At 27.8% G+C, this 12,628-nt stretch overlaps 1 protein-coding gene across 1 annotated transcript in view; it reads left to right on the forward strand.

Moving 5' to 3' along the window:
• Positions 1-12,628, forward strand: part of LOC135926867 (lachesin-like) — a 36,690-nt gene that overhangs the window by 9,111 nt on the left and 14,951 nt on the right. The window contains exon 3 of the mRNA XM_065462800.1: positions 7,651-7,861. Within this exon, the coding sequence (XP_065318872.1) occupies positions 7,651-7,861 (211 nt within the window). The remainder of the gene's footprint in view (positions 1-7,650; positions 7,862-12,628) is intronic.

Raw genomic sequence — 12,628 nt, forward strand, 5'->3', positions numbered from 1 at the left:
TAAGCCCATTGAATGAATTGCAACCACCTAGTAAATGCCAAAAAGGCATGGTCTCAATTGTATCAAAAGTTAAGGTTGACATCAACGACACTTCAATAAGCAAATTATTACGCCTCCTTTTAAAAATGGCTCGCATACCTAATATTTTTAGAACCTTCCAACCTCTCAACAGATAATGTCCTAAGACCCGAAGGCCTGATTACTATCCTTTAGGCTATTGACAAATCCTATATTTGTGATTTACCATGTATTTCATCCTTCCGCATCAATATATACAGCAACCTGCTTATTTAAGCATATACTAAAAAAATAAACAAATAAAAAAAGTCTCAGCAATTTTGTATTCTCACTAATTGCAATGTCTACCAATGGACGGTACACTCCTATCACTTTGTTTTTTAAAATTTTTAAATTAAAAACATTTGAACCTAGGGAATTCTTATTCCTTAGGCAGAACATACAAATAAACATTAAATTACTTTTTTTAAAGTTATTTTAGTAGTTTCATGTTATTTTTGATATAATAAAATTTTAAAATAATTTATTCAGAAAAGTAGGTATTTAAGATTCAGATTTTACCAAAAATGTATTTCAGCATGTTTAGAATACTTACCCTATGTTCAGATAATACCGCCATTAACTATGATTCATCTATAATATATATATAAAAATCTATAAAGGTTAATATAATTATAGTTCAAAAATTTATAACAAAATATTTAAAAAATCACATTTTTAAACATGCTGGAATACATTTCAGGTAGAATCGTATTTAAAATTTAAAAATATGCACTCATGATTTAAAATTTAAAAAATAACACATTAATGAAAAAAACATTATGACATTAACATATATATATATAAATATAAAATATTATATACTGTTAGAATTATAAATAACATTTCGATGCTATTTAAATTATTACAATATTAAAAGATAATACCATCGCCTCTCTTCCTTTCCGTCCAGATTCTATTATCGAAACAACATCCAGAATGATTAACTAACTTTAGATTTCCCAGCTAAGAATAGATTAGCTATCACTAGCGAAACTCTCGATCTTCACCTATCTTCTGAACAATTATATCATTTGAATAATTGCTTTGGGCTTCTATATATTATGTTCTAACATGATGCCCATTTTTTCTTATTTTACTTTTTTTTTAATGTTCTATACTAAAAGATGACCATAAAACATATGCACTACGTTATAAGCTTCAGAATTAGTGTATCGGACAGTTTGCTAATTTACTGTTAATGCGTGAAGTGAAAGTTTTTATTCTTATAAGGTTTCGTGCTTGTTAAACTGGTTGGGCAAACCAATATATTTTGCCTCTATATTTCTTATGCCAATTTTTACTTACTTTGATGATTACTTTTTTTCATGTTCTTTGCCAAACTAGAGCATTAAATGTACAAGTTAAACAATATCTAAACATATTTTCAGAATTCAAACGTTTGGGGTTTATATTTATAACTTAGTTACTGTCTTGTGACTGGCAAAACTGATGGGAAAATTATAAGCATTTATTGGACACTCAAACCAGATTTCCTATATATTTACTTTGACTTGACCAACTTTGGCATTTTTTTCTTATTTGCTAATAAATTTTTTTAACCATAATATCTATCAAATGGATTAAACACTAACATATATAAATTATGAACTAATTATTGGCCTAGAATTAGGGCTTTCAAAAGTTTGGTTGACTTTATATCATTTAGATCTAATAATTCATTGTACAATCAAATCAGCTCTTAATATTGGTGCAAATCATATATTTAATGCTTCTATTTTTCCCTGGCTTAATGCCAATATTGGCAATATTTAATCACATCCTAAATTTATTTATACTCTAACAAATAGATGGAAGTACAAAAAAACATTCTAAATAACATTAACACTGATAAAAGCTTCCCAAATATTTGGCTTTCTATCAATTTTTAAGAGAGAAGTATTTTACATCTACTACCAAGCTGATTATGACATCTAGGAAGGAAAAGTAAGTAAAAGAAGAAAAATAATTAAATAATTTTTGTGATTAATGCTTCCAATCTTTCGGCATCTTCACAGATCTACTGGTAGAATGATTACGTTTCTAAAGCAAGAATTGAAGATGGTCTATAGGGAGAAAAATGAAATTAGAGATCAGGTGAAGTTGCATGAGTTAGGCTCCATTCCCTTACCCCGGGATAGGGTTATAAATAGATTTTTATCTTATGGTAGGTGCGAAAAAAAGATGATACGCATTTTTAAGTCTGAGATGCGCTAGAGGGTACTGCGCAAGTTCAGTTGTAATAAAGTTTGTGTGAATTCATGGTTGGTGTTTGCAATATTATCTAAGACGAGTATGCTTATATTCAAAATAAGAAGAGAACCATGAAGCCTTTGAAAATGAGGTTGTGCAAGGAATCTTCATTACGATTATTTGTGATAGTAATCGAGATGGAGAATGATTAGTTGCTCAAATGAGTGCCATGAGAACTCTCAATAATTTTATTTGATAGGAAAGTGGAATTGAAATATATATTAAAATGGAAGTGAATGGAGAACTATACGTTAAATAATAAAGGCAAGTGTGAACTAGAAATATTGAAGATAAATACCCCCCCCCCCCATCATTTGGCTTGGCAAAGATGTAAAGAATTTATTTTAATGTAAGAATGTGTTTCCTGAATTTAATAGATATAGTGTTATGAGTGAAAGTGTGAAAACCTATAGGGTGTGCCCTAGGTCACTTATAAATTAATAACCGGCTTTAGTATAGACTAAATAGTAAAAAAAAATTAAGGAAATTAAGATCTTAAGCATGCCACTCATTTAATTTTTTAAATAACGATTGTACATATCAGTTTAAATTATATTTTAGATGAAAACACATAAATATACTGTAGAGTAATAGCCAGTCTTTCTTGATTGCATATTATTTACCTTATAGACAGGCGCGTAAGCAGGAATTTGGTCTGGGAGGGGGATAATAAATTTTTTTAAGAAATATTATTGTTAATTAAAAATACTAAGCATAAATTTATTAGGACTAATATACACAATTTTAAACTAATGTGAATTAAAAAAATTATATATATAAACAGGCATTGAAAAATTATAAAATAAATATGAATTATAAAATATAAAGTGATTTAACCCACGATATGAATCACTTAAATGACCCAAAATTTAAATTTAAATTTTTTGAGCTTTTAAAATATATAAAGTATAAAAAATTTAAATGTTGGAAATATAAATTAATACACAAAAAGTTTCTTAGGAATAATTGTATTTTGTATGTTTTGAGCTAATTTTTCAATTATCTATCCTTGCTTGGCGTTAAATGCCTTTGAATATTCAAAAGATCCAAATCATTCAATCTACTTTCAGATGTTGTATTTCATAAGTATGTTTTTCACAGACTTGCAGGCCTGGCCCCCGAGCCGGACCGTATTTTAATTTTTTTAAATATACCTGGGCCGGGCCCGTAATTTTTAAAAAAAAAACACCCGGGCTGGGCCTGAAAATTTTTTTAGAAAAAATATCCGGGCCGAGCTATATATTTTAAAACCAAATATTTGAAATCGCCATTATTAGCTATAAAAATCAAAAATAAATATAATTTATTTTTAAAAAATTTTCAGGCCCACTGTTATTCTTCTTAAGAAAGAGAATGTTCTCTCATTAGTTTACTAAAGAGCTGCTAATATATATATAACCATTTTAATACATTGGGAGTATAATCTAAAATGTGTTTGAAATAAAAAGCATCCATAGCCTTTTTTGGGACTGATAGATATATGTTGCATAAATGATGAAATCATATAGATTATAAGATTGAAATATTCATCCTCATATATTTAAAGAATTGTATATCATAATTTAATAATTCATTAAATGAATTTTGAAACTATCCTTTATGCTGACGATCCTAATATATTTCATTCATTTGAGATCTTTCTTGTGAATCAGCATAGGCTGCTAGAGCATAGATTAACGGCAACAGTTCCATAAAAATTATTTCCTCTATTTTAAGTTATAAAAATATGCGTCTCTGAGAGAGAAATTAAGACTATTAGTTATTAAAACAAAAATAAAATAATTTACATATAAAGCAGCCAAAAAATTTACAAATAACAAACTCGAAATATACAATTTTTTATAACATTATATCCTAGACCGAGTATGGCCATTTAATTAAGGTTAAGTAACATTTACAATAAAAAAACTTTATAAACTGAATAAATATTATAAAAAAATAAATATATATTACAGGGTTTACCATTCAAAAAAGGAAAAGTCCCAATCAAAAAAGGAAAAGTTTCAATCATAAAAAAAAAAGGTCCGATCAAAATAGGAAAAGGGTCAATCATAAAAGGAAAAGTGTCAATCAAAAAAGGAAAATTCCCAAAAAGAAAGGAAAAAGTCCGATTAAAAAGGAAAAGTGTCAAACAAAAAAGGAAAAGGTTCAATCAAAAAAAGAAAATAAAGGAAAAGGTCCAATCAAAAAAGGAAAAGTGTCAATCGAAAAAGGATAATTCCCAAAAGAAAAGGATAAGTGTCAATCAAAAAAGGAAAATTCCCATTCAAAAATAGAATATCGTAATTTTTTAAAATTTTTTTAAAAAATATAAATTTTTCAATTTTTCTTAAATTTTTATTTATTTTTGTCATTCCTTCTTTTTTATTTCTAACTTGTAGTAATTTTTAAAGGGATCATATCTATCCGGGATCTTCACGGGATTTAAAGGGATCCCTTTAACATTTCAATTTTTTAAAGGATAAAGAACTTTACGGCATTATCACGTTTGAACCATGATATAGAAGAATCTTATTTTAAAAAGCGTTTTCCGCGCGTTTCGTTTCGTTTCGTTTTTTAATTTTATTGTTATTCATTAATTTTCAATGTTGTTTTTTTTTGGCCTTATGAAATAAGATGTCTAATATAGGGTATCATTCGATAGCTAATCAAAAGATCTATTCAACTGGAGGTCAATATCTCCCCCATAATGGGCGGGTTTAGGTCTTGGGGGGTAAGAAATATTTTTATCAACACAAAATATCGATATGGATATCAAATAAAAGCATATTTTAATATGTATGACTTAAAGTTTTCATTCTTGGTCTGGATGGACATGACTTAGTCTGGGGGGGTAGGGGTGGGGGGGGGGTGTAAAAAATAATTTTTTTTGATATGGGCATCAAATAAAAGCTAATTTTAATATGGTTTGACTGAAAGTCTTCAATCTTGATCTGGATGGGTATGAATTGGTCTGAAGGTTAGGGGTAGGGGGGGGGGGTGTAAAAATAAAAATTTTTACGATATGGGTATCAAATAAAAGCTAATTTTAATATGGTTTGACTGAAAGTCTTCATTCTTGGTCTGGATTGATATGACCTGGGGGGTGGGGGTGGAGGGGTAGTGTAAAAATAAATTTATTGATATGGGTATCAAATAAAAGCTAATTTTAATATGGTTTGACTAAAATAATTCATTTTTTGTCTTGATGGATATGACTGTCAGGCCCTCAACATATTAACAAAATGTATAGTTGGATAGAATTTACAGAAATGAAAGAGAATGAAGATAAAATAATTTTTTAAATCTTTTTTCGGTTCCAATCCTGAATTTGAAATTTTTATTTAATCTGTACCAAAATTATTTTCATTATCAATGTCTACTGTCGGCATTTAAAAATTATTTTTATATTGAAAAATATATTTACAATGCATATTTTTAAATGTAAATTTAAATAAATAAAATAAAAAGATTATAATTTTAGAATTAATAATAAAATTATTATAATAATTTTTGCTATTTATTTAGTAACGAGCTCTTTAAAAAAATGTAGCATGCTAATGCTATCGATACTTAAAAAATAGCTATGGAATAACGCACTAAATATAGAACACTGCAAATTATATATTCCAAGTTCAGGATTGGAACCAATTAAAGATTTAAAAAATTATTTTATCTTTATTCTCTTTTATTTCTGTAAATTCTATCCAACTAGACATTTTGTTAATATGTTGAGGGCCTGACAGTCATACCCATCAAGACAAAAAATGAATAATTTCAGTCAAACCATATTAAAATTAGCTTTTATTTGATACCCATATCAAAAAATATATTTTTACACTCCCCCTCCACCTCCACCCCCCAGGTCATACCCACCCAGACCAAGAATGAAGACTTTCAGTCAAACAATATTAAAATTAGCCTTTATTTGATACCCATATCGTAAAATTTTTTATTTTTACACACCCCCCCTCTCCACCCCTACCCCCCAGACCAAGTCATACCCATCCAGATCAAGAATGAAGACTTTCAGTCAAACCATATTAAAATTACCCATATCAAAAAAATATATTTTTACCCCCCCCCCCCCACCCCTACCTCCCAAACCAAGTCATGCCCATCCAGACCAAGAATGAAGACATTAAGTCAAACCATATTTTATTTGATATCCATATCGATATTTTGTGTTGATAAAAATATTTCTTTATTTTAATTTGTATTAATAAATTTTATTTGATCTTAAATAAAAGATGCACTTTTCTTTTATCCAAAAATAAATAGAAGTATATTCAATATAATTGATTGTAATTTTTAATTTAGGATATCATATAAATATAATGAATGAAATATATTTAATAAGTATCTTTATACTAGATAATCCGTGATTAAAAAAATGCCACTAATTGTGTCTGCACATTTTATCTAATCGAAAATAACTAATAATACTATTTTTTTTTACAAAATTATCTCTCCAATAAATCTAACTAGCATCAACAACACTAATTAAATTTTAAAAAATTATACAGTTCCCGTATTAATAAAACCAAAATGTGAACCCTAAACCTTGGATTTATAGACAGACATTAAACTAGACTAGGTGAGCTATTAGAACAATGTTTTTAATTTTTTATATTATAAGTCAATAAACGAGATTGGTTGTTTACTAATTATATCAGAATGTGGTAATGTAAACACTTTTATATTAAAACAATATTGGTTTATTTGTGCTTAAAAATTAAATTTCTTACAAAAATATATATTATATACTGTATAATATTACTAAAGAGAGTAATATCTTTATTCTATAGTTATGTTATTTACTATTCAATTTTTTCTCTATTTAGATCTATAATAAAAATTATGAACAATTAAGACTCATACAAAAATAATTGACTTTTTATTAGCTTCTACTTTTTTAAAAAGATGAACTTGTTCGTATTTAAAACAAGCAAAAATAGGGTGTCCTAGTTCAAATTTTATAGCCTATACTAAAAAGCAATTATGTATCTATATTAACCATCTAAGACACAGTCTTAACATTTGTCTATGGTTATGAGGAGAACAGTAGAGTGTAAAGCTCTTTTTAAAAAAAATAAAAAATATCTTATTAAATGATATTAAACGCAGAGGGAGCTGCTGACGGTGCTAGTTACAAAGATTGATATTAATGGACTAAGTTTTATGAGATGGCATTCCTTCTTCCTAAATGTGTCTCTCGCTTTAAGGAGGATTAAAATCACATATCTCTGTAAAGAGTTATTTGGCAAGGAGGGGGGGGGTGACTTTTTTGCTTGTTTTTTTGATTGAAGGTTTAAATACAAATCAATATATAAATTACATATATAATATATTGTTTTAAAGGTTGCATGGTTAAAATTAGAAAGTCAAACCATTATATCTTTTCAACAAAACTTGATCGTCAGAAATTCGAGAATGAATATCACAGCCAACGATTTGGGTAACGTATGGACTCTAATTATAAGGTCTGTGACACCCAAAGATGATGGATTTTATATGTGCCAAATCAATTCCGATCCTCCTTCTAAGTCGGCTGGGTATTTGGAAATTTTGAGTATATATTATATATATAATATTATAATACACTAATCCTTTACTATATTTAGGTGGTTTAACAAAAATTTTCACATTTTTTTTTGTCATAACTAGTATTCTTCAAATTAGAAGTTTTTTAAATATATAAATCAGAGTTTATAGCAACACTAGTTATAATTATAATAATATTTGAAAAAAAATCAAAATATTTTATATTAATGCCTTTTAATTGCATGTTATCTATTTGGCATTGATATTAAATCTCTGATTCAACATAGCTTTGGTACCCTTGATAATTCTTAATGATAATATTAAATGATAGACAATAATATTGTTTTGGTTAAATCTAGTAGAGTTGTATAAAATATTTAAATTTGCCTTGATAGCTCTAGTTTTAAGTAATACAATTTTTTTAACATTTAGTTTAAACTCAAAATAGACCATATTATTTCACTTTTTCTTAGATTAAAAGTTTAATTGTTCCTATTATATATTTTTTTATTTGAAATAAACAACGGTCTGTTTTGAGGTAATTTTTAGATATGGCTAACTCAATATTTTAGTCAGGAAAATATTGCCTAAGCCTAGAAATTTCGCTAATATATGTCAGACCTTTGTACCCTCAATGAACAAAATCTTCAGGCTTGGGTAATATTTTTCTGGATAAATTATTAAGTTAGCAATCGATATAAAACAAACCATTTAATAACACTACATGAAGCTGTATAAAAAATAATTTACTAATCAATAATTAAATTCAAAAATATTTATTTGTGTGTTCTGCCTGAGGAATAAGAATTCCCTAAGTTCAAGTGTTTGTAATTTAATTTTGTGAGCTAAATATTTAAGAAACCCAAGGTGATAGGAACAAACTGTGTGTTGGGAGATTATAAAATTCCTGAGATTTTTTATAATTTTTTTAGTCTCTGCTGGAGTAAGCAGATTGCTATTTATATTAGTGGGAAAGGGCCTGATGCATGTATCCCCAAATAAGGGAGGATTTGCCCTAATAAAATTTATAACAAGAATACATGATTTGCCCAGTTTTTAATTGTTTTTAAGTATTTAGATAGTTTTAACTTATTTGCACAGGTTTTAATTATAATGTAATGCGTAGTTTTTTTTATATTAAAAAAAATCGTTTTAGAAATTAAATTTTTGTAAATGATATGTTATACAAAACTTTTCCAATTTAAATAATTATTATAGTTTAGGGTTCGCTTGTTACAATTTTTTCTTAAACCCACTTCCTCGTGCAAGTGTTATAGAAAAGAGAATAGGGTTGAGGTTTAGTTATAAGTTAAGATTAATATTTCATATGTGCCATTCTCTAGGTATCCTCTCTTTTATATATAGCCTGTATGTTATTTTATAATATATATATTTTTTATTAAATAAAATGATTAGTTTATATATATGGGTCAATTTTTATTTAAAAAACCAAACAATACTTTTAAAAAATTGCTGATTGTTTGAAACTTTGATTATTCTACTTTTACAAAACCATAATTATAGAATGTGACCAAAAATCTATTTATTATGATCTGATTAAAATTATATTCCAATTCCCTAAAAAAGCTTAAGAATCTACAATAACATGACTTAAATATATTTTTCCCCTTTCATTTTTACCTTTTCGCAAATTATTTTCAACTTTAATTGCTAAAGAACTTCATTTTTTTAATGCAATGACTTTAACATGTAATTATTTCCCTCTGACCTGCTAAATTTATTTATACTCCCTTCTTTATACTAATCTTTTCATCAACTTTCTAATGTATTTTTTTTTAAATATATCCATGGTCTCAAGAGTGGTACTCCTTTTACTAGGGAAACCTCCATTCAAAATTTTGGGATCTAAAGATTGTAAGAATTCTTTATCAGCTCATAAAAATATAACAAAATTCACAGACAAATTTAAAGGTAAATCTATATCAAAATTGCAAGTTACATTGTTCAAGTAGAAGATTAGTGATATCTTAAATATGATATCAACCGTTTTAAGTTTAACGACACCATTAGGTCAAATGTTACTCCTAAGTATTAAAACGACGCCATTCCCTGTAAGGATTTGGGTTTACAAATTTCCCTTGTAAATCTATCTTGGTTCCAGTAAAATCCACCAAATACTTAGAAGATTATTCAGGAGGCTGTCACTTTGAAATTGAATTTCATATAATTCTATACTTTAGGAAACTTCCGTACCATCTTAGCAGGCGTCGAAAATTAAGATCCGAAAACATTATGGATTGAAAGAGACACAAATGGGGTAGACAGGGCATTGGTAGGATTTTCTTGGAAGGGAACCCCAAAAATTTGATCCTTGGCAGATAGATAGATCGAGAAGAATGCTGATCTAATATCTATTTTGCAGGCATAGATATCTTTCTCAAGGTTGGCATGTATAAAAGATAAGGACTTAAGTCTAAACGGGTAATAAAAAATTTTTTGGGACCTCTGAAAAGTCACAGATAACTCTTGGGACTAACAGCTTTGCAAATAATGCAGAACGGGTGCAGATTTTTTCTAGCAGTGCCTTTTCCATAACGTTTGTAGCAACTGTGAAATCTCTGGGTCAAGTTTTTTGGCTTAACCCAGAGATAAAGTAAGTTTAAAGGAATGAATATTATTATCACCTATTTCTTATCTATCAGTTTTAATCTGAATTCTCGTCTAGATAGAGCTCTGGTAAAAGCGGACTCTAATGAACCTTGATATAGTTTTGAGTAACTATATTGATTATAGGAAACCGATTAAAATTAAAGCCAAATAATTAATATACCTTTGGAAATGCCACCTAGATTAGGTAGAGCAATCGATTCTACCTGGGTTTCACCAACATCGTATAAAAAGGCAGACCACACAATACACATAATTACCTGCCCAAGATCATGATAGGTAAACGACTCGGGATCCTAAAGCGTCGGGCCCACTGACAGGTCGTCGACTAGCCAGTCCTTGATACCAGTTTTCAGATATAAAGGGAGACCAGTGGCAAAGCCACAGGGGGAGGTTAAATCTCCCAGCCATTTTTCAAAATTAAGAATTAATAATGACTTTGAAATACGATATGTATTTATCTTCATTTCATATCCCTTTTATATCCTAAATAACTTAAGTCTTATGTTTTTATAAACAATTGTTCAGAGGAAATTTAGATAGATCATTTTTAATAATTATAAACTTTTTTCATATATAATATCAACTAGCATTTTTTAAAACGACTAACTCATTATTTTATCCAGAAAAAAATTACGCATGCCTGAAGTTTTGGTCATCAATGGCACAAAAGTTTGGACATTAATTAGCGAAATCTCAAGGTTAAGGCAATAATTTTCTGGCTAAAATATTGAGGCCATTTTTATAAATCGGCTCAAATCGAGTTGTTTAACAACACTATCAACTTAATTTATACTTATATTCATTTTGTGTTACATACATTTAAGTTAATGTAACATTAATTTATGTAAAATTCTTATGGAATTTTAATTAGAAAGCTGTTTTTCTGGTATTCTTCTGTTATCAAAGTAGCTAAGTAAGAAGCTTGTCAAATTTTGTTTGTTTTTCTAAACTATAACAACCTTACTTTCTATGATTTTTATTAAGATGCACCTGAATAATATTTAAATTTTTTGTTATCAACTTCCTGTCAAAAATTGTTACCACCAATAATATTATGTTGATTTTTTTATCAAGTCAAACTATGTGTTTTTTCCTTCAAAAAAGCAACCATAAAATGTATAAAATTTTAAGAATAATAAAATAAAATTTATTTATTAAAATATATTAAAAATCACTTATAATCTCATACTGATTTTGTTTGCAATAAAATAATATATTCTTAATTAATGATATTTATTGATGTGTAATATTAATAATTATTAATGTAATATATCATATACATTGGCGTACGCAGAGGGGGGGGGGCAGGGGGAAAATCCCCCCCCCCTTCAAAGCCAAAAAATGCAGATGCCGGATATATTTATCAAAAATATTATTGTTTATATTAATTTATATTTGTTAATATTTATTCGTATCTCATATTAAATATATATTTTATTACATTTATTATCACATTCATACGTTATTTTATCAATTAATTTCGATTTCAAGTTTTCCGGCGTAATATTTATTTATTATTTTCAAATTTTTGGCTTAATATTTATCTACCATTTTCACATTTCTATTCAAATAATAATTATTTCTGAAATTTCTGGTCCAACAGGGAAAAAGAAATTGTAACCTTGTCCAACGAGATAGAGCCTCTTCCATCAAGCACTAACAGCTATTGAGGAGTTAGAAGAGCCAATTATTTGCTATTACTGAAATATCACAATGGCCTGATAGAAATATTTCCTCAGAAGCAAGAAAATTATTGGATTCATTGCTTATTCCAAATTTTATTTCTCATTAGAATGTATTATTTAATTATACAACTATTTTAAGTATTACTTTTCAAAAACATGACATTGGTTTGATTAAGAAGATGAGAATAGCGGAAAGCATTTTATCAGAACTCAAGGAAATTAGGGCTAATGTTGTTGAAGAATTTCATATTTTATATTTTATTGTTGAGTCAAAAGCAGATATATACGTGTTTAATATTTGTCTCCCTCGACTTGTAGCAAGGCAAGCTCATCGTTAAAACATTAATAGAAGAGTATATCTTAGATGCAGATACATTTATAACCCAAATAAATGAATTTTTAATTCATCATGCAGCACTTACATCTGCAAATATTACTTCCACAAAAGCCTTCCCAACATTTTTCAGATGGTGATAGAA

The sequence above is a fragment of the Gordionus sp. m RMFG-2023 genome, chromosome 3 (assembly GCF_954871325.1).
Source record: "Gordionus sp. m RMFG-2023 chromosome 3, tfGorSpeb1-WG-v2, whole genome shotgun sequence".
NCBI lineage: Eukaryota > Metazoa > Nematomorpha > Gordioida > Chordodea > Parachordodidae > Gordionus > Gordionus sp. m RMFG-2023.